The 21,533-nt window shown below is 47.2% G+C and overlaps 1 protein-coding gene across 4 annotated transcripts in view; it reads right to left on the bottom strand.

The window, feature by feature from the left end:
• Positions 1–21,533, bottom strand: part of cacna2d2a (calcium channel, voltage-dependent, alpha 2/delta subunit 2a) — a 1,719,882-nt gene that overhangs the window by 196,934 nt on the left and 1,501,415 nt on the right. For all 4 annotated transcript variants that reach the window (XM_072472012.1, XM_072472009.1, XM_072472008.1 and 1 more), the window contains 3 exons: positions 10,236–10,326; positions 9,033–9,095; positions 3,305–3,408 (listed from right to left, as the gene is read on the bottom strand). In XM_072472012.1, the coding sequence (XP_072328113.1) occupies positions 3,305–3,408; positions 9,033–9,095; positions 10,236–10,326 (258 nt within the window). The remainder of the gene's footprint in view (positions 1–3,304; positions 3,409–9,032; positions 9,096–10,235; positions 10,327–21,533) is intronic.

A 21,533-nucleotide genomic window follows, 5' to 3' on the forward strand; every position in this document is an offset into this window, starting at 1 on the left:
CAGAGTCTTTTTTGGCATCACAGGAGCTGAGAAACACCTGCTAAATGTGCCTGAAACTGGGCATGGAAGGTTTTTGGTTTAATCGTGCACGAGGTCTCACCAATGACCTGTACAACTGAAGCATAACCTCCCTACCATTTTAACCAATCCTCCTCACAATTTGTAATGATGAGGTCCAGTTGAAGCATCTATAAATGTGACTCACTGAGACTCTATGGGGTTATCTATTCATGTACCACATTCAAATCCTGTGGAACCGTCTTTCAATTTGTTACGCCAGGAAACACAGGAATCATCTATTGATGTTTACACTGAGTCCTGAGGAACTCATATCAACCTGACAGCTGAATCGCCGGGTTGCCCTTCACACTGAGATCATGTCTTATCTCCAGCAGGAAGATATATGAGTGTATCTGAATTAACAAGCGTGTAGATGTCAGTGATTTGAACTCTGAAGTCACTCATTGTATTTGAGGACCATTAGGAACATTGGCTGGATTCTCCGATTTGCTGACGCCGGCGTGGGAACAGTGGCGTTTTACGTCCGAAAAACGGCGCAAAAGCTGCACCGATTCTCCGTCTGCTGGGGGGCTAGCAGGCACGCGTAGAATCCTTGGCTTTAGCTGCGGATACGGCCGGAGGATTGCTGGGTCAGTGGCTGCGTATGCGTATGCATATGAATGAGTTCTTCTTAGCTCTTTTACCTATCCTATCGCATTTACTATTTCGTTTTATCTTACTGTGATATATCTTTTGATTTATCAAAGGGCAGATTGATAGTACAACTATTTCCTGATAGATCTGATAGGTAAAAAGGCTATTTTAATGTAAATATTAAGACCCAGTTTTAATACCCATTTTAAAATGAGGATTTCAGCACTCATAACCTCAGGTCATGACAAAACACATAGCTTCAATAGAGACACAAAAAGCCTGACACATGCATAAACTAATTGGAGATAAAAACAACATTTTCACTAAGCAAGATGAAAAAGCTATTGTACTGATGAACATATTTTCAAAGTCAGTTTGACATTAAGAAATGAGCTGTACCAATAATCTAGATCAAGGTCGAAGTAAGCACCATAGCAACTTGAAGGCACCATTGTTCATAATGTGGATAAAGCAAAGTCAGCAGAAAAACAGGAGAAACCAGTCTTGATCAGAGCACAGAATTGCATTCCATATCATACACAAATATTCAAATATGAAACATTCAGAGCTTATGTTGGACATTGACAGTTAACCATCGAATCAAATGTATTTGATTCTCACCCAAACCAATTAGGATGACATAAAGGTGGAGACAGATAGCTCTAGACTGGTAAGATTCCCCTTAAACATGATGGTCCGTACGGCCATCTTTATCCAGGATCATTCTATACTTTGATCTAACTACTCGCTATCTTTATTTTCATATTTTCACTTTTCCACTCTAACTCTTGAAGTAAACGCAAGCTGTTTTGCCGTAAGCAAGAAACCATTTTTGTATTATTTTGAAAGTTAAATTGTTTATAAGTTACTTCTCTTTAAGTCCTTTGCTAGCCGGACTTTATTGAGAATAGATTTAAGTTTCTCTCAATTGTAATCAAATAGAGGCAATAAAAGATTCTTGTTTGCATCCCAGAAGTTTAACTCAAATTTCTACTGAGTTTTAGTGTTGCAAGACTTCACTAGATCCGCATGGTAGATCTCTTCAACATCCTTCTTATAATATGGTGACCAGAACTGCACACAGTACTCCAGCTGAAGGCTCACCAACATACTGTATGACTCCAACTTGTCCTCCCTGCTTTTGTAATCTATGCCTCGATGATAAAGGCAATTGTCCCATTTGCCTTTTTCGCCACCCTATTAACCTGCCCTTCTTGCTTCAGAGATCTATGGACACAGAGTTTTGTGCTTGGTCCCTTATCATTTGTCATTTATATAAATGCCATAGATGACTGTGTGGGGGGTAGAGGGTCAATAGGTTTATGGATGATACAAAGATTGGCCGGGTGGTTGACAGTGAGGTTGAGTGTCTTGGGTTACAGGAAGATATCGACGGGATGTTAAAATGGGTAGAAAGATGGTGGATGAAATGTAACCCTGAGGAGTGTGAGGTGATATACTTTGGAAGGAGTAATTTGACAAGGAAGTATTCAATGAGCGATATGACACTGGAAAGTTCGGAGGTGTAAAGGGACCTTGCCGTGTTTGTCCATAGATCTCTGAAGGCAGAAGGACAGGTTAATAGGGTGGAGAAAAAGGCATATGGGACAGTTGCCTTTATCAATCGAGGCATAAACTACAAAAGCAGGGAGGTCATGTTGGAGTTGCAGAGAACTTTGGTGAGGCCACAGGGGGAGTATTGTGTGCAATGCTGGTCGCAACATTATAGAAAGGACATGATTGCACTGGAGGGGCTGCAGAGGCGATTCATCAGGATGCTGCCTGGGATGGAACATTTAAGTTATAAAGAGAGGTTGGATAGGCTTGGGTTGTTTTTGGTGGAGCAGGGAAGACTGAGAGGCGACCTGATTGAGGTGTACAAGATTATGAGGGGCATGGACAGCGTGGATAGGAAGCAGCTGTTCTCCTTAGTTGAAGGGTCAGTTAGGAGGGGACATAAGTTCAAGGTAAGAGGCAGGAAGTTTGGGGGGATTTGAGGAAAAGCTTTTTACCCAGAGGGTGGTGATGGTCTGGAATGCACTGCCTGGGTGGGTGGTAGAGGCGGGTTGTTCCACATCCTTTAAAAAGTACCTGGATGAGTACTTGACATGTTATACTATTCAAGGCTACAGTCAAATTGCCGGCAAATGGGATAGGTAGGTAGGTCAGATGTCTTTCATGCAGCGGTGCAGACCTGATGGGCCAAAGGGCCTCTTCTGCACTGTATTATTCTGTGATTCTGTGAAGTTCAGGCTTCCTCTTACCTGTTCTAATCTATACACTCCAGATTCCACATTCCTGTTCTTCCAAAATTCCAGTTCAGTGGAGGCAGCTGGTGATTTAAATGCCTGAACGAACCCTGCCCTGAGTCCAGTCTAGCCCCCAAAAAGATAGGAAATGTTGAGTTTGAGGCGGGACTTTGAAATTTAAGCCATTCCTGTGATTTCCACCACAATGGAGATCCTCTCCGTCATGGGGTAAATCTGAGCCTCTGTTTCTCTCTCCACAGATGCTGTCAAAATCTGCTGGGTATTTTCAGCATCTTCAGTTTGTTTTTCAGGTTTCCAGCATTTTGTTTTTACTTTGACAAATGTGAGGAGATGTGCAAATGCCTCCTTTAGAACACAACTCAAACATGCAGGACACTTACGTTCCCGATACAGTGCATGGAAGAGGAAACCCGTGTTGTCCAGACTTCTCCTGTAGTAACTTGCACTAAAAGGCTCTGGGTCTTCATTCCACTCTTCTGCTGCCCTGGAAATACACATCAGTCTGAAAAAGTCCAACATCTGGCTGTAGAAATATCCTTACCCTCACCACTCCCTCTTGAAAGATGTTTAACAGACAATTTGCAAATGTCAGATAATTCCCCAACTGGGAGACTATGGGCGGGATTCTCTGATCCTGAGGCTAAGTGTTGACGCCTTCGTAAACGCCGTCGCGTTTTACGGCGGCGTCAACAGGCCCCCAGGAGCAGCGATCCTGAGCTCTACACGGGGCCAGCACGGCACTGGAGCGACTCACGCAGCTCCAGCTGCCGATACCGGTGTAAAATGGGTGCCGCGGGTCTGCGCATGTGCGCTGCCGCCAGCGCGCATTCGCACATGCATGCTGTGACGGCCGTGAACTCGCGCATGTGCGCTAGCTTCCATCTCCGCGCCAGTCCCGACGCAACATGGCGGAGAGCTACAGGGGCCGGCGTGGAGTAAAAGAGGCCCCCACCAGGAGACGCCGTGATGGAGGCCCCACCAAGGCACCCCCGTAGGATGGACGCCGAGGTCCCACCGGGTAAGACCATATGTGAACGGCGCCGGCGGGACTCGGGATATCTTGGCGACCACTCGGCCCATCCCGCGCGGAGAATCGCCGGCCCCGAGGTCTGAGAATCCCGCCCTGTGTTTTGAAAATCTGTGTTAATGGTCCCTGACCAGACATGTTCAAAGGTAGCATATCCCTGAATTTTCAACTGACATTTGGGTTACATGTGAAGAATTAATTCATTCAATATTTTTGAAACAAAGGTAAAATATTTGGAATTGGTGTTATAATTGCAAAGAACATTACAAGTTTCAGGGCTGGCAGGATGAACACATCTCATTTGAAGCCAACACTTGTGCCTGTGATAACGCTTTGGCACAGAATTCCAAATTTTTCTGTTCCATCCAACTACATTGCTTCAAATATTAATTCCTATAAAAATAAATTGCCATAACACAGTATTTAACGTACCAACAATTTAACGTACTAACATTACATGAAAATACTATTCTAAACATCTCTCCTCACTCTCTGATGGACAGTTCTAAATTGAAGCCTCTCAACACGAATTCTTGGAACATTGTGTTTCAACCTTGTTACAATTAAGAGGGACTGTCTGTGCAGAGTCTGCACGTTCTCCCCATGTCTGCGTGGGTTTCCTCCGGGTGCTCCAGTTTCCTCCCACGATCCAAAGACGTGCAGGTTAGGTGGATTGGCCATGATAAATTGCCCTTCGTGTCCAAAAAGGTTAGGAGGGGTTATTGGGTTACGGGGATAGGGTGGAAGTGAGGGCTTAAGTGGGTCGGTGCAGACTCGATGGGCCGAATGGCCTCCTTCTGCACTGTATATTCTATGTTCTATGGAGGTCTGGAGTGTATCTGTTCCAATGCACGGTGAATAACGGGTAAGACAGATGAACCTAAAGCCTTGATTCACGCGCAGAACTTGGATGTGGCTGCTGTATCGGAGACTTGGTTAAAAAAGGAACAGGACTGGCAGCTAAATATTCCAGGATATAGGTGTTTTAGGCAAGACAGAGAGGAAAGTAAAGAGGTGGGGGAGTTGCAATACTGGTTAGGGAACATATTACAGTTGTACAGAGGGAGGACACCATGGGAAAATCAAGTAACGAGGCACTGTGGGTAGAGCTCAGAAACAGGAAGGAGGCAGTCACTATGATGGGAGTGTACTACAGGTCTCGCCAACAGCCCACGGGAAGTTGAGGAACAGATATGTAAGCAGATTCTGCATAGATGTAGAAATAATAGGGTTGTTGTCGTGAAAGACTTTAATTTTCCTCATATTGACCCCTTCGGGCTAGGGGTCTGGATGGTGAGGAATTTGTCAAGTGTGTCCAAGAAGGTTTTTTGGAACAATATGTGGATAGGTCGACTAGAGAGGGGGCTATATTGGACATAGTATTCGGGAATGAGCCCAGCCAGGTAATCAGCATTGTAGTGGGAGAACATGTGGCGAACAGTGACCACAATTCCGTAAGCTTTTGGATACTCATGGAAAAAGGCGAGTGTTGTCCTAGGGTTGAGGTGCTAAATTGGGTGAAGGCTACTTACAACCAGATTAGGTAGGATTTGGAAGCTGTTGTTTGGGAGAGGCTGTTTGTGGGTAAATCCACATTTGGCACGTGGGAGTTTTTTAAGGAAGTTTGCGGATTATACTAAGATTGCAGGAGTTGCGGATAGTGATGAAGATCGTGAGAGAATACAACAGAATATAGGTAGGCTGCAAAATTGGGCAGAGAAATGGCAGATGGAGTTTAACCTGGAAAAATGCGAGGTGATGCATTTTGGTACATCCAATTCTGGTGGGAGTTATAAAATAAATGGCAGAACCATCAGGAGCATAGAGACACAGAGAGATCTGGCCGTGCAGATCCACAGATCCTTAAAAGTGGCAGCACAGGTGGAAATGGTGGTAAAGAAGGTGTATAGCATGCGTGCCTTCATAGGAAGGGGTATCAAGTATAAAAGCTCGAAAATTATGTTACAATTATATAGAACGTTGGTTAGGCCACATTTGGAATACTGTGTCCAATTCTGGTCACCACACTACCAGAAGGACATGGAGGCTTTGGAGAGAATACAGAAAAGGTTTACCAGGATGTTGCCTGGTATGGAGGGTATTAGCTCTGTGGTCAGATTGAATAAACTGGGATTGTTCTCCCTAGAGAGACAGAGGCTGAGGGGCGACCTGATAGAAATTTATAAAATTATTAGGGATATAGATAGGGTGATTAGTTGGAGGTTTTTTCCCAAGGCAGAAATGACAATTACAAGGGGGCACAAGTTCAAGGTGATGGGGGAGAGGTTCAGTGGAGATGTGCGGGGGACGTTTTTTACACAGAGGGTGGTGGTGGCCTGGAATGCACTGCCAAGTGAGGTGGTTGAGGCAGTTATGTTAGCGATCTTTAAGACTTATCTGGGTAGGCACATGAGCAGACGGGGTATAGAAGGATACAGGTGGTTGGTCTAGATAGGACACGTGATCGGCTTGGAGGGCCTATGGGCCTGTTCCTGTGCTGTATTATTGTTTGTTCTTTGATAGTTTGCTGTCACTCCGAGGGACTGTGTGAATTTGTAGGTCAATATGCCATAACTGAGGTGCAGTGTGTGAAAACTGTGAGGAGGAGTGAAACACTGAGGGGTGTTGCAATGCAAGAAAATATAATTTGGAGCTGGAGCAGGCCGTTTGGCCCCTCGAACCTGCTCTGTCATTCAATAAGATCATGACTGAACTTCTACCTTAACTCGATATTCCCACATCGTCTCCTTAGCCATTTGCTTCCTTCATGGTGCAGTGGTTAGCACTGCTGCCTCACAGTGCCAAGGACATGGGTTCCATTCCAGCCTTGGGTGACCGTATGTGTGGAGATTGCAGTTTCTACTTGTGTCTGCATGGGTTTCCTCCGGGTGCTCCGTTTTCCTCCCACAGGGCAAAGATGTGCAGGTTTGGTGGACTGACCATGCTAAATCGCCCCTTAATGTCCAAAGGTGTGCAGGTTATGTGGGGTTATAGGGTAGAGTCAGGGAGTGGCCTACCGGTACACTTTCAGAGGCTAGGCGCAGGCAAGTTGGGATGAATAGCCTCCTTCTGCACTGTAGCAATTCTGTGGTTCTATCATACCCACAAGTTAGTCGACCTCTGTCCTGAATACGCTCAGTGACTGATCATCCACAGTTCTTTCGAGCATAGAATTCCAAAGATTCACATACTTTTGAGTAAAGAAATTTATTCTCATCTCAGTCCGAAATGGCTGACTCTTTGGGCGGGGGACTTCCCGCGACCGGGCCACACCGCCCCGATGCCAGCACGCGATTCTCCGCAGAGCGGAGAATCAGCACCATTGACGCCAGCGTAGTTGGCGCTGCGCCGGTCGCGGGCGGCTCTACGTGGCCCCGCCCGCGATTCTCCGGCCCGCTTGGTCCGAGCGGCCGTGAAAAAAAAAAAGTCCTGCCGGCGCCGTTCTAACCTGCCCTGAGCCAGCGGGACCTCGGCGTTGAAGGGACGGCTGGCGGCCTGTGGGGGAGGTAGGGGGGGTCAGACCCTGGGGGGGCCTCCGACATGGTCTGGCCTGCGATCGGGGCCCACAGATTGGCAGGCCGGCCTCTCTAGCTGGGGACCTCCTTTCCTACGCGCTGGCCCCTGTAGCCCATGTTGTGTCGGAGCCGGCGCGTTGAAGGAGGCCACTGCGCATGCGTGCATTGGCGCCGGCGCCACTCCACATGTGCGCGGTGGCGCTGGTGGCACTGTGCATGCGCGGATCCCGTGGCGCACAGTTTGTGCCGGGATCGGCAGCTGGAGCGGCGAGAACCGCTCCAGCGCCGTGCTGGCCCCCTGTAGGGTCCAGAATTACTCCTGGCAGCGGCCCGTTCACACCGTCGTAAAACGCGACGGCGTTTACGACAGCATGGACACTCTGACGCGGGATTAGAGGATCCCACTCTTTGTTCTAAGATTGTGATCCCCATGTTCTGGATTCTCCAGCCAAGGTAATACATTCTCAGCATCTAACTTGCTAAAAATCTTCAGAAATTTATGTTTCATCTAGATCAGCTCGATTCTTCAGGAACCAAAAGCCTAGGATACTCATTTTCTCCACATAGGACAATCCCTTCAACACAGGAACCATTCTTTGATGAAAGATCACAGAGCTGAAGCATTAACTTTGTTTCTCTCCCCACAAATATTGCAATAACCTGCTGAGTATTTCCAGCAATTCCTGTTTAATTTCAGTTTTCCTGCATCCATGGTATTTTGGCATTTTAGTGAACCTTCATTGCAGCCTCTCGAGTGCAGATAAGGAGCACAAAACTGCACACAGTAAGGTAAAGTCACCATAGTTCCAGATGACCATAGGTTTTGAGGTGGTGATTTATAATAATAATCTTTATTGTCACAAGTAGGCTTACATTAACACTGCAATGAAGTTACTGTGAAAAGCCCCTAATCGCCACATTCTGGTGCCTGTTCGGGTACACAGAGGGAGAATTCAGAATATCCAATTCACCCGACAGCATGTCTTTCAGGACATGTGGGAGGAAACCAGAGCACCAGGAGGAAACCCACGCAGACACAGGGAGAATGTGCAGACTCCACAGAGACAGTGACCCAAGCTGGGAATTGAACCTGGGACCATGGAGCTGTGAAGCAACAGTGCTACCCACTTAGGTACCGTGCTGCCCTGAGTACCAGATTTAACCTGAGTATCACCATACCTCAGGCAAGGGACAAGGTTCAGAAGGTGGGGCCTTCATGAATAGCCTCACCCGATATGGGAATTGAACACATGCAGTTGGCCTCGCTCTGCATCAAGAACCAGCTGTCTAGCCAACTGAGCTAAACCGGCCCCCAGTACTGTACACAGTACTTACTGAGGGGAAGTGTCACTCTGAGGAACAGGGAGGGCTAAATGTCTGTGAGGGGCTAAATGTTAGTAACTCCAAATGTTACATCTGTGGCATCCCAATCAGAATATCATAGCATTGTGCTTCGGCATTCATGCACTAATCTGGCTTATTAAACTCTTCGCAGATATTTGACTTTGTGTTTTGCACCAATTTCACACAAACAAAGTTCAGTTTTGAAAATAAATTGATACTCACTTGGCTGGAAAGACTCTTGTGATGCCTCCATCGGTGGTCACAAAAACTGCAAGCAGACCCAGCCTACAATTGTGTGTGGGGGGAGAGCACGGCAGAGAGAGAGAGACAAAGACCAGGGTGAAAATGACAGAGAGAGGTTGAGTTAATAGAGAAAGAGACAAAAGACAGCGAGTGAAACAAAGAGACACAGAGAAAAAAAGAGATGGTGCGATAAAATGAAGAAAGACAGATCGTAAATCAGGGAGTGAGACACACAAGAAATACAGAGAGAGTTAAATATTGAAATAGGGAGTAAGACAAACACACAGAATATGAGTAAGAGAGACCCAGAAAGAGGGGACAAGTGAGAAAAAGAGAGAAGGGGGATAAAAACAAATTAAGTTAGTGCTCAGTTGAATAAAATCAAATTCAGCAGTGGGTTTTCAGTTCTGAAAGGAGCATTTCCATTGATTTTTCCTCTATGTGCTTCACTTGAATCCTCTTGCACCAAATGACTTTAAAACACCCATTTCCCTGGTTGAAAGTAATCACAAACTGAGTTTTGGGTGATCATGCATATGGTAAATCCTTGCTCACCTGATGGGTCAAAGACGTGGACAAAGTAAGATTAACTATTGTACGGTCGATCGATCCCTGGCTGTCTGAGCAAGTTTATCAAAAAATATTTACTTTCAGAAGAGATGGTTGCAGCGGTTACCGGATGAGGACTGAAGTCTCAATCATTTCACATCGTATTTGCACAGAGCACAGAAAGGTAATGAGACAACTCCAAAAATCCCCTTGGTTCAATGCATTCTTCAGCAGTCTGGGTGGCAATAGAGATGCAGTTGAAGGCACTGTCTGCACGGGAGCTGCTCAGAGAGGAAAAATATCCTCGGGATGTTTAACTATGGTAAAAGCGCTATCTCAATGCAAGTTATTCCTGTTATGTGAACCATTGGCAATTTGATACTTGACTCAGTACAGCTCAGGAATCAGGTTGGGGACTATTAATTTCTATAAACCAGTTAACCAGCCAAATCATCAAGGAACAGAAACAAAGCATTTTTATTCCACTCCTCATGTGTCTCATGTTGCTGTTACCAATGGAGTGACTGTCACTCTCTGTAGCCTTGTTATTCTCACCCCTGTCTTTTGATGCAGCAAAGAACTGAATGATTTTTCTCATCTGCCTCAATAATCCGTACAGGACCAAAGACTTACGTGTGCAAGTCGTGATTCCTCCAGACTTTCTCCACTAATTTGGCAGTGATCCCGGAATCCAGGATCAAATTATAGATTAGGTCCGAATCACCTAGAAAAACATGGAGACAAGGTGTGAATGCGAGTGAGAGGTTGCTGGACTTGGTCCTGCTGCAATTTACAGAAGTGATAATATCTTGAGCCTCTCACAATTCCTCTCTGGTCAAATTATTATCTTGCGCCTGCTCACTTGAAATGACTTGGACAGAAATACCGATCGTATTGTGGATTTATACAAAGAGAATCCAGGCCTTGCTTTGAATAAATATCAAACGTTTACCCTATGTATTCATGTATGGAATGATCTGTCTGAAATGTAAGCAGAACAATACTTTTCACTGTACCTTGATACACGTGACAACAAACAAATCCAACAGCAACTGTAGCTGACAGATCTAACTACAGTGACTGTGAATGGGGAAAGCTTGCTCCCTAAAGCCTTTCAGCTATAGCACACTCAAGACTGGAAACTTGTAGAACCCCTTGGCTGCTTGCTTGATGTGGAATTCTTATTTTGAACAGAAAGGATATTAAATTGTATTGAGGCTCTGCAAAATAGAAGATGCGGTATGGAGAAAAGTTGAATTTTATTGAAAGTTCTGTAATTTTCAATGTGAAACATTCCCCTGTAAAATTCTTCATGTTGCAACAATGTCTGCACTCTCTCTCCTGCACTTCAGATGACAATGAGAGGAAAGAATTGCTAAGAATGCTTAAAGAATTATGTTAGAAGTGCCAGTGTAGAGTTATAGCTCTTTACTGATTCACCAACCAGTGGAAAAATCTTGCAGTCTCTAAACCTTTCAGAATTTTGAAAACTTCTTCATATGTTTCTGTGGCAGTGAAAAAGGATCAATTTTTACAAGTTTCATAATCTCTTATTCCTCACATTATTCAAAGAACAAAGAACAATACAGCACTGGGACAGGCCCTTCGGCCCTCCAAGCCTGCGCCGATCACGTGTCCTATCGAGACCAACCGCCTGCATCCTTCTATACTCCGTTTGTTCATGTGCCTATCCAGATAAGTTTTAATGGTCGCTAACGTATCTGCCTCAACCACCTCACTTGGCAGTGCATTCCAGGCCACCACCACCCTCTATATGAAAAACTTCCCCCGCACATCTCCACTGAATCTTTCTCCCCTCACCTTGAACTTGTGCCCCCTTGTAATTGTCATTGCCACCCTGGGAACATTCCATGGAACTGTTCCTGCCCCTTTCCATGACTTGAATATTTTCCCAATAACAGGCTCGTCAGAACTCCACATACCTGCGCCTAACCAATTCCTTGCTCTTTTGTCTCGGTTTATGACCCAGCATGCACCTGAAGGTGGGCATAAAATATTCCATGGCACTGTTTCGAAGAACAGGGGAATTCTTCCCGGTACCCTGGATGATGGTTATCCCTCAATTAACATGCAAGAAAATGATCTGGTCATTCTTACATTGCTGTGAGTGGGAGTTTTCTGTCTGCCACATCTCGTACGCTACAACAGTGACTACACTTCAAATGCATTTCATTGGAATGTTCTCATAGAGATTATCATAGAATTTACAGTGCAGAAGGAGGCCATTCGGCCCATCGAGTCTGCACGGGCTCTTGGAAAGAGCACTGGACCCAAGGTCAACACCTCCAACCTATCCCCATAACCCACTAACCCCACCCAACACTAAGGGCAATTTTGGACACTAAGGGCGATTTATCATGGCCAATCCACCTAACCTGCACATCTTTGGACTGTGGGAGGAAACCGGAGCACCCGGAGGAAACCCACGCACACACGGGGAGGATGTGCAGACTCCGCACAGACAGTGACCCAAGCTGGTATCGAACCTGGGACCCTGGAGCTGTGAAGCAATTGTGCTATCCACAATGCTACCGTGCTGTGGTCATGAAAGGTGCTATATAATTGCATGTCTTCCTTCTTTTACTTTCGCTGTCGCAGAACTTTCTTATGAATCTTACCATTTGGGGTGAACTTCCTTTCACTGATCATTTAATTTTTTTCTGCCTTAACTGTCTCAGACTAATCATAGAATCATAGAACATCTGTAGTGCAGATGGAGGCCATTCGGCCCATTGCATCTGCACCGATCCTCCAAATGAGCACTCAACCCAGGCCCACTCCCCGGCCCTATTCCCATAACCACACTTAACCTAAACATCATTGGTCACTCGGGAAATTTAGCATCACCAATCCACCTAATCTGCACATCTTTGGACTGCGGGAGGAAACCAGAGCACCCGATGGAAACCTGTGCAGACATGGGGGGAACATACAGACTTCACACAGTCACCCAAGGCTGGAGTAGAAACTGGGTCCCTGGCGCTGTGAGGCAGCAGCAGCGCTAACCACTGTGCCACCATACTACCCGGCGTAGGGTAATGTGATGCCTTCTTGTGTACAGTCCTCGCTGATTGTGAAGTGACTCCAAGATCTTGATCCTGTGCCCTATTCATGCAGGGAGGCACGGTAGCACAGTGGTTAGCATTGTTGCTTCACAGTGCCAGGGTCCCAGGTTTGATTCCCAGCTTGGGTCACTGTCTGTGTGGAGTCTGCACGATCTCCCCGTGTCTGCGTGGGTTTTCTCCGGGTGCTCTGGTTTCCTCCCACAAGTCCCGAAAGACATGCTTGTTAGGTAATTTGGACATTCTGAATTCTCCCTCAGTGTACCCGAACAGGTGCCGGAATGTGGTGATTAGGGGCTTTTCACGGCAACTTCATTGCAGTGTTAATGTTAGCCTACTTGTGACAATAAAGATTATTATTATTATTGAGAAGGATGCAGCATTCCAGTGGTCCAGCAAGCACGAACAAGAGTGGCAGGCACTGCAGGTTTCGCTCACCACGGCACCAGTGCTCAGGTTTTTTGACCTAACCAAGTGCACAAAAATCACATTCAATGCATCACAGGATGGCTTAGGGTCAGTCCTGCTTCAGCAGAATCTGGAAGGAGACTGGCTGTCAGTGGCATTTGCGTCCAGGGCGATGTCCGACACTGAACGACAATATGCACAAATTGAAAAAGAATGTCTTGGACTCATTAATGGGCTAGCGAAGTTCCATGATTATGTGTACAGGCTTCCAGCCTTCATTGTGGAGGCTGACCACAGGCCAGTGGTCGCCATCATAATAAAAATCTTAGTGAGGTGCTGTCGAGACTGCAACGAATGCTCATGAGGTTGCAGCGGTATGATTTTGAGTTGGTGTACATGCCGGGTAAACATCTTATCGTGGCTGACACGCTTTCCAGATTTGCCAGCAATGAGGAACCACTCCAGTTAGTGAGGACGTACAGGTCCAAGTAGACATGGTGACAGGAGTCTCTGCCAGTCTCTGAAAATAAGCCAAACGTCATTAGAGAAGAAACTAAGGACCCAATGTTGCAGAAACTGATAAAGTACATCCGTGAAGGATGGCCCAAAGGATCATGTTCTAGTTTCTACAATATTCAAGCAGAATTAAATGACGTTAATGGATTTCTTTTGCAAAATCAGCAGATTGTGATTCCACAGGCATTGTGGTCAATGATCCTCATCAAGTTGCATGAAGGGCACGTAGGGATGGAAAAGTGCAAGAGGAGAGCCAGGGAGGCAGTATAATAATAATAATAATAATAATAATATAATAATAATCGTTTATTGTCACAAGTAGGCTTCAATGAAGTTACTGTGAAAAGCCCCTAGTCGCCACATTCCGACGCCTGTTCGGGGAGGCCGGTACGGGAATTGAACCCGCACTGCTGGCATTGTTCTGCATTACAAGCCAGCTGTTTAGCCCGCTGTGCTAAACCAGCCCCTTGGCCTGGGATCAACTGTTGATGGTGGAGAGCTGTGAAACATGCCAAAGATTTCAGCGCAAGCAGAGCAAGGAACCTATGTAGATAGGCGAGACAGTCACTACTCCGTGGCAGAAGGTCATGGACCTTTTCCATTTCAATGGAAAGGAGTACCTTCTGGTCATAGACTATTCCTTGAACTACCTGGAAGTAGCGCAGTTGTCGAATTCAACGGCAAGATGTGCGATCAAAAATGGCGAAGAGATTTTTGCACAGCATGGCATTCATGATGTGGTCATGAGCAATAATGGTCCTTGTTTTGATTGCTATGAATGGACGGAATTTGTGTGACAGTATGATTTCCAACATGTTACTTCCAGTTCACATTACCCTCAGTTGAATGGCAAGGCTGAAAAGGGAGTGCATATTGTCAAACAACTCTTAAAGAAAGCACTCGACAGTCGTGAGGATACATATCTTGCGCTCCTCAGCTATCGTACGGCACCGCTAGTCAATGACCTCTCGTCTGCTCAAATGTTAATGAATAACTACACACAACTCTACCTTGTTTTCCCAATGAGCCCGTGAACCACTCGTTTGTGAGACAATTGACCTCTCAGAAAAAGAGGCAGATGGGGTTCTATGATAGGTCTGCCAAAAGACTTCAACCTCTGCAGCCAGTGGATAGGGTGAGATTAGAAAACTCCAAAAGCAATGGACGGTCTAAACAGACAAAAGGACTGCAACCAGCAGGTCCAAACTCATATCTTGTTATGACGGATGTAGTTGTTGTTTTGAGAATGAATAGAAGAGCTTTGCTCAAAGTACGGCAACCTTTTGTGATGCAACCACAAGAAGAAGCATGCAACAGTCCTAAAACATCTGAAATACATGTGGAACCAACACAAGAGGAGGAACCAACACAAGACGATTATATGTCAACACATGAACATCATCAAATGCAAACGACAAATATGAAAGAACATGAAGAACCTGTGCCAGTTCAGTAGACACTAAGAAGATCCACAAGAATAAGGCGCAAGCCAGAAAGACTGAACTTGTAAAGACTGTAAAGTAAAACAAAAGATATCTGAATGTGTATATAGTTATGCATATCATGATGAAATGTAAAAAGTAATTTAATGCTTATAAATAAGTTTCTTTCATAAAGGAAAGGGAATGTGATGATATGCATCATGCAGATTTGTACATAATGTTATGCACGACCTCCGACCACTAGGTGGCATTGTAGACCCATCACGTAACCCTGTGGTCTGGGAGTTGGGAGCTAGTCATGCTGGGAGATAGATGTATTTGCAGTAGTTCCACAATAGTTGTTTAGTGTTAGTTGTTTATTATTTTATTTATCCTAGTTACCTTACCACACAGTTGTTCTAAAATAAATTATTTTAAGCTGTATGTTCTGTAGTTCATCATTCACTTCGTACAGTCTACAGAACATGACAGTACCCTTCATCATCGGAAGGGCTTCCACTCCATGAATGTGCAGTTGGCGTGTGACACCAGCTACACATCATGCACGTCTGCGCCTGATATCCAGGCAGCGTGCACAACGCATACAACCTGGCGCACTCAAGGCCCTCCCTCGGATGACGGGTTGGCTGTTGGGTGACAAGGGTTACCCACTGGGGTCATGGCTAATTGTGCCTGTGCGGATGCCCCAAACCGAGGCAGAGAACTGTTATAAAGGTTCATGTGACATGGGAGCCCTAGCCTGCCCCGCTCCAACTTCTACGCAGCGTCCCAACCGGCAGATGCACACCATCCAGTCATCCAGTCCCTGCCCAAAATTTACACAGATCAGACAGAGGTTAGAGGCAGGTTGGACTGGTGGTACAAAGATGTTCAATGGTGACTATGTACAATGGTGTGCCCTTACCCGTAACTATCATAGAACATAGAACATAGAACGATACAGCGCAGTACAGGCCCTTCGGCCCACGATGTTGCACCGAAACAAAAGCCATCTAACCTACACTATGCCATTATCATCCATATGCTTATCCAATAAACTTTTAAATGCCCTCAATGTTGGCGAGTTCACTACTGTTGCAGGTAGAGCATTCCACGGCCTCACCACTCTTTGCGTAAAGAACCTACCTTTGACCTCTGTCCTATATCTATTACCCCTCAGTTTAAAGCTATGTCCCCTCGTGCTAGCCATTTTCATCCGCGGGAGAAGGCTCTCACTGTCCACCCTACCTAACCCCCTGATCATTTTGTATGCCTCTATTAAGTCCCCTCTTAACCTTCTTCTCTCTAACGAAAACAACCTCAAGTCCATCAGCCTTTCCTCATAAGATTTTCCCTCCATACCAGGCAACATCCTGGTAAATCTCCTCTGCACCCGCTCCAAAGCTTCCACGTCCTTCCTATAATGCGGTGACCAGAACTGTACGCAATACTCCAAATGCGGCCGTACCAGAGTTATGTACAGCTGCAACATGACCTCATGACTCCGGAACTTAATCCCTCTACCAATAAAGGCCAACACTCCATAGGCCTTCTTCACAACCCTATCAACCTGGGTGGCAACTTTCAGGGATCTATGTACATGGACACCTAGATCCCTCTGCTCATCCACACTTCCAAGAACTTTACCATTAGCCAAATATTCCGCATTCCTGTTATTCCTTCCAAAGTGAATCACCTCACACTTCTCTACATTAAACTCCATTTGCCACCTCTCAGCCCAGCTCTGCAGCTTATCTATGTCCCTCTGTAACCTGCTACATCCTTCCGCACTGTCGACAACACCACCGACTTTAGTGTCGTCTGCAAATTTACTCACCCACCCTTCTGCGCCCTCCTCTAGGTCATTGATAAAAATGACAAACAGCAACAGCCCCAGAACAGATCCTTGTGGTACGCCACTTGTAACTGAACTCCATTCTGAACATTTCCCATCAACCACCACCCTCTGTCTTCTTTCAGCTAGCCAATTTCTGATCCACATCTCTAAATCACCCTCAATCCCCAGCCTCCGTATTTTCTGCAATAGCCTACCGTGGGGAACCTTATCAAACGCTTTACTGAAATCCATATACACCACATCAACTGCTCTACCCTCGTCTACCTGTTCAGTCACCTATCATCTATCTATTGCAACAGCTCCAACTTAAGCATCATCTGTCTTCCTTATCTTACATGGTCGACTGCTCATTCTAGGTGTTACCCCAGGTAGAACATTAGAAGTGGAGGCGGCCTCTGACCTATGATGCCTTTGGCGACTGTCCTGTGGAGGGCCTGGACCTGGATGGGCCAGGCCGGCTTTACGGTGTCAAAGGTGACCACACATCACCGTGGTCTGCCAGCTGCCTATCAGATGTGTAGTGTCAGGTGAGGGGGATTCAGAAGTGCTGAGGTGCTCCAACACCTCCCCTGAGGGAGGCACTGACAAGCTGGCCCTCACCTATTCATGGGACAGAGTTGGGTTCTGGAGGTGCTGATGTCACCCGGCGCTGCCAGTTCTGGAGGCCCACCCTCGTCGGAGCTATCATCTCGATGCCCTCAACATGATGCACTGAGACTGGGACATGTCCCTCACTGCCTCAATCATGTCCCTCACTGCCTTTGTCATGTCCCAGGCACTCTGTGCCTCTGACATGTTCCTTTAGGTCTGGCCAAGGTCAGTCAGTAATCGGTCAATATTCTCGATATACTCAGCCATGATCCTTTGTGAATAGGCTAAGCTATGGCATGCCATAGCAATGTCCTGGGACATGTCCGCCTGTGACTGGGCTCACCTGTCCTGCGCTTCAACCATCAACACCACAGTGTGCCCCAAGCCTTGGATGTCCTGACACATGGCTCTGTCCTAGGCCTTGTCCCAGGTCTCCCACCGCAGACGCCACCCTTTCAGTGTTGACCTGGGCGCCACGCATTGTCGGCAACATCTCCAGCGCCTGAAGGTAGTTGGACTCCTCCAGCTGTACCTGCAGGCACTGGAAAGTTGCTGACGCCCCCTCCTGTAAATTCTGGCTGAGTCTGCATCTGTACCAGTGACGGGATCATATTTTCCAGAAGCACAACACCTGTCCGAACTACAGCTGATCCCTGGGATGGAGCAGTCTTCTGACCGCCAACTACCTCAGGAGTCCCTACTTCCACCTGATGCGTAGATTCAGTATGGCGATGTGGTCTCCAGGTGAATTGGACACTGATTTCTTGACCCCCCTAAGGTGTCAGGCTGAGCATTGCGAGTGTGGGCCATCCCTCTCCAAATGTTGAGGGATAGGCTAGGCTGTGCCATAAACACTCAGAGGAAGCTGTTTGTCAGAGCCCATCTTAGATTTGAAATGGGCCATCGAGCTTCCGCTGTCCTCAGAGCAGGTGGAGGAGAGTGCAGGACGTGCAGGGACCCATAGACTATGGCATCCAGAGTTTGGCCCTCCCTCCATTTTGAACTCACACTGGCAATGTAGGGCAGCACGGTAGCATAGCGGTTAGCGCAATTGCTTCACAGCTCCAGGGTCCCAGGTTCGATTCCCGGCTGGGTCACTGTCTGTGCGGAGTCTGCACGTTCTCCCCGTGTCTGCGTGGGTTTCCTCCGGGTGCTCCGGTTTCCTCCCACAGTCCAAAGATATGCAGGTTAGGTGGATTGGCCATGCTAAATTGCCCTTAGTGTCCAAAATTGCCCTTAGTGTTGGTTCAGTGGGGTTACTGGGTTATGGGGATAGGGTGGTGTGGGCTTGGGTAGGGTACGCTTTCCAAGAGCCGGTGCAGACTCGATGGGCCGAATGGCCTCCTTCTGCACTGTAAATTCTATGAAATGCCAGTCTGGCCAGCTCACCTCTGAAAAGGCAGCCACAGAGGCAATTCTGAAGTCGGGTCAGAGTCTAGGGAGCCACCGCTGACTGGCGGGATACCTCCCCGTGAATGAGGGGGAGAGCCGGTCACATTGCCAAAAGTATGGTCGGAGGACTTGTGATGGCCAGAGTTGCCAATTTCAGTGCAGAAAACGTTGTCTACGGCAACTACCAAGATCACCGCGAACCAGAGCTTTGCACATGGGCACCCTTGGATGAGCAGGACTGTTTGATGCAGCTGAACTGCGTGCCGGCCCCGAAGGTAGCACCAATCCGGGTCACATTATAAGTCACCCCGTGATGATGGTAAAGGACATTGGAGCTGCCGTCTCCATCGTGGACCATCGGACATTTTGGCGACTCCGCGCAGGAACCATGCTGCTGGCATTGTGCGACGCCAAAGCGAGGTTGGCAACCTATACCGGTGAACCTTTGAACATCGCGGGAACCACTGTGACTCCGGTAATGCACGGGCAACAGTCAGTCCATCTTCCCTTGGTTGTGGTACAGGGGCCAGGGCCCAATTTATTGGGGTGTGACTGGTTGTGAGTCTTCCATTTCAACTGGCAGTAGGTTTTTCTGATGGGTACCGGGAATTTGTAAGACGTATGGGCAAATATCCTGAAGTGCTCCAGGAGGGTCTAGGCAGGATAAAAAGGGCCAAGGCCCATATCTACATGGGTTCTGATGCTCAGCTCCAGTATTTCAGGGCGAGGCCTGTCCCCTATGCATTGCTTGCCAACGTTGACATGGAGCTTTGGCACCTGAAGGATCTAGAGGCCATACGTCCTGTACAATTTGCGTAATGGGCCACACCCATGGTGCCTGTAATGAAGCCTTAACAAATTTGTCTGACTCTGTGGGGATTTTAAGCTCACGGTGAACAGTGCTTCATGCCTGGACCGGTATCTTATGCCTAGGGTGGAGGATTTGTACGCAAAACTGGCTGGAGGATGTTCTTTCACGAAGCTTGACATGAACCACACTTATTTACAAGTGGAGCTAGATCCTGAGTCCAGGGAATTTGTGACCATAAACACACCTCGGGGGTTATTTGAATACCCCGTTTGGGGTTTCATTGGCCCCGGCGATTTTCCAGCAGGTAATGGAGAATATTTTGCAGGGCTGCCGAAGGTGGCCATCTATCTGGATGACGTGCTCATCATGGCCACCACGGAGAAGGAGTATATGGACAACTTGCAAGTACTCCGGCGGTTTTCCTAAGTAGGTGCCCGGCTAAAGAGGAGTAAGTCTGTGCTCCAGGCTAGAGCGATGACCTACTTAAGTTACAGGGTAGACAGGGATGGTCTACACCCAGTGCCAGATAAGATTTGGGCCTTAAAAGGGGCCTCGAGCCCAATGAACACCACTGAACTTTGGTTGCTCCTAGGCCTCATAAACTACAATTCATTGCAAACCTGGCCACTTTATTGGCTCCACTCCACATATTGTTGAAGAAGGACCAGGAGTGGTTCTGGGATGCCTCACAAGTCAAAGCATTCACTGGAGTAAAGAAGCACCTGTGGTCCACACAGCTCCTCACACACTCTGATCCAGCTTTGAAGATCCTGGCAGATGCTGAGCAACGTTAAGCTCAAATCAAGGAGGGCTTGGCGGTAATATTTGGAGTCAAGAAATTCCACAAATATGTTTATGGGCGGCATTTCTCCATTTTGACTGACCACATGCCACCACTCAGCCTTTTTAGGGAGGATAAGGGAATCTCACCCATCGCATTCACTAGCATTTAGCATTGGGCGCTTCTGCTCGCCACGTATAAATATTTGTTTCAACACCGCCCTGGTACGCAAATTGTCAATGCCAGTGCTCTCAGTCATTTACAGTTGCCCGTAAGTGCCCCATCCTCACCAGTGACGATGAAGTGGTTGCGACTCTCAACTTTATGGAGACCTTGCCAGTGAAGGCTACTCAGGAGTGCGCATGGACGCAGCGGGATCTAGGACTGGTGAATCTCCACCTCATGCTTTTGAGCAGCGGAGCTCAGGGGACCTTTTCTGTAGCCCTCCGGCCTTTTGCCTAGATGTTCTCGGAACTCAGCGTGGAGGACGGTGTCATATTGTGGAGAGCTTGTGTGGTAATCCCACCGCAGGGTCAGTCGTCCCTGCTGAAGGACCTTCAAAGCGGGCACCCGGGCGCCTCTAAGATGAAGATGTTGGTCCGTGGTTATATCTGATGGTGGGCATCAATGGAGACATTGAGGTGGCCGTACACAGCTGCCCAGCGTGCCAGGAGCGTTAGAAGCTCCCGCCGGCAGCCTCCCTTTGTCCATGGGAATGGCCAGGATGCCTGTAGGTGCGACTGCTGGGTCTTTCATGTGGTCCATGTTCCTCATCATCGTGGATGCCCACCTGAACTGGCTAGATGTGTTCAAGATGGTCTCAACAAATTCCAGGGCTGCAACAGAGTGGCTCCGGTGCTCTTTTAGCACCCATGGGTTCTGGTAACGGATAATGGGATGACCTTTACTATTGAAGAGTTTGCTGCATTTTACAAAGCAAAACAGCATTTGGAACATTAGAACTGCCCCGGATCACCCCTCCTCCAATGGCCTGGCGGAAAGGGCGATCCAGACTTTCAAAAGGGGCATAAAAAAATCAAACCAGTGATTCCATGGACTCGCGGCTGTTG

The sequence above is a fragment of the Scyliorhinus torazame genome, chromosome 13 (assembly GCF_047496885.1).
Source record: "Scyliorhinus torazame isolate Kashiwa2021f chromosome 13, sScyTor2.1, whole genome shotgun sequence".
NCBI classification, from domain to species: Eukaryota; Metazoa; Chordata; class Chondrichthyes; order Carcharhiniformes; family Scyliorhinidae; genus Scyliorhinus; species Scyliorhinus torazame.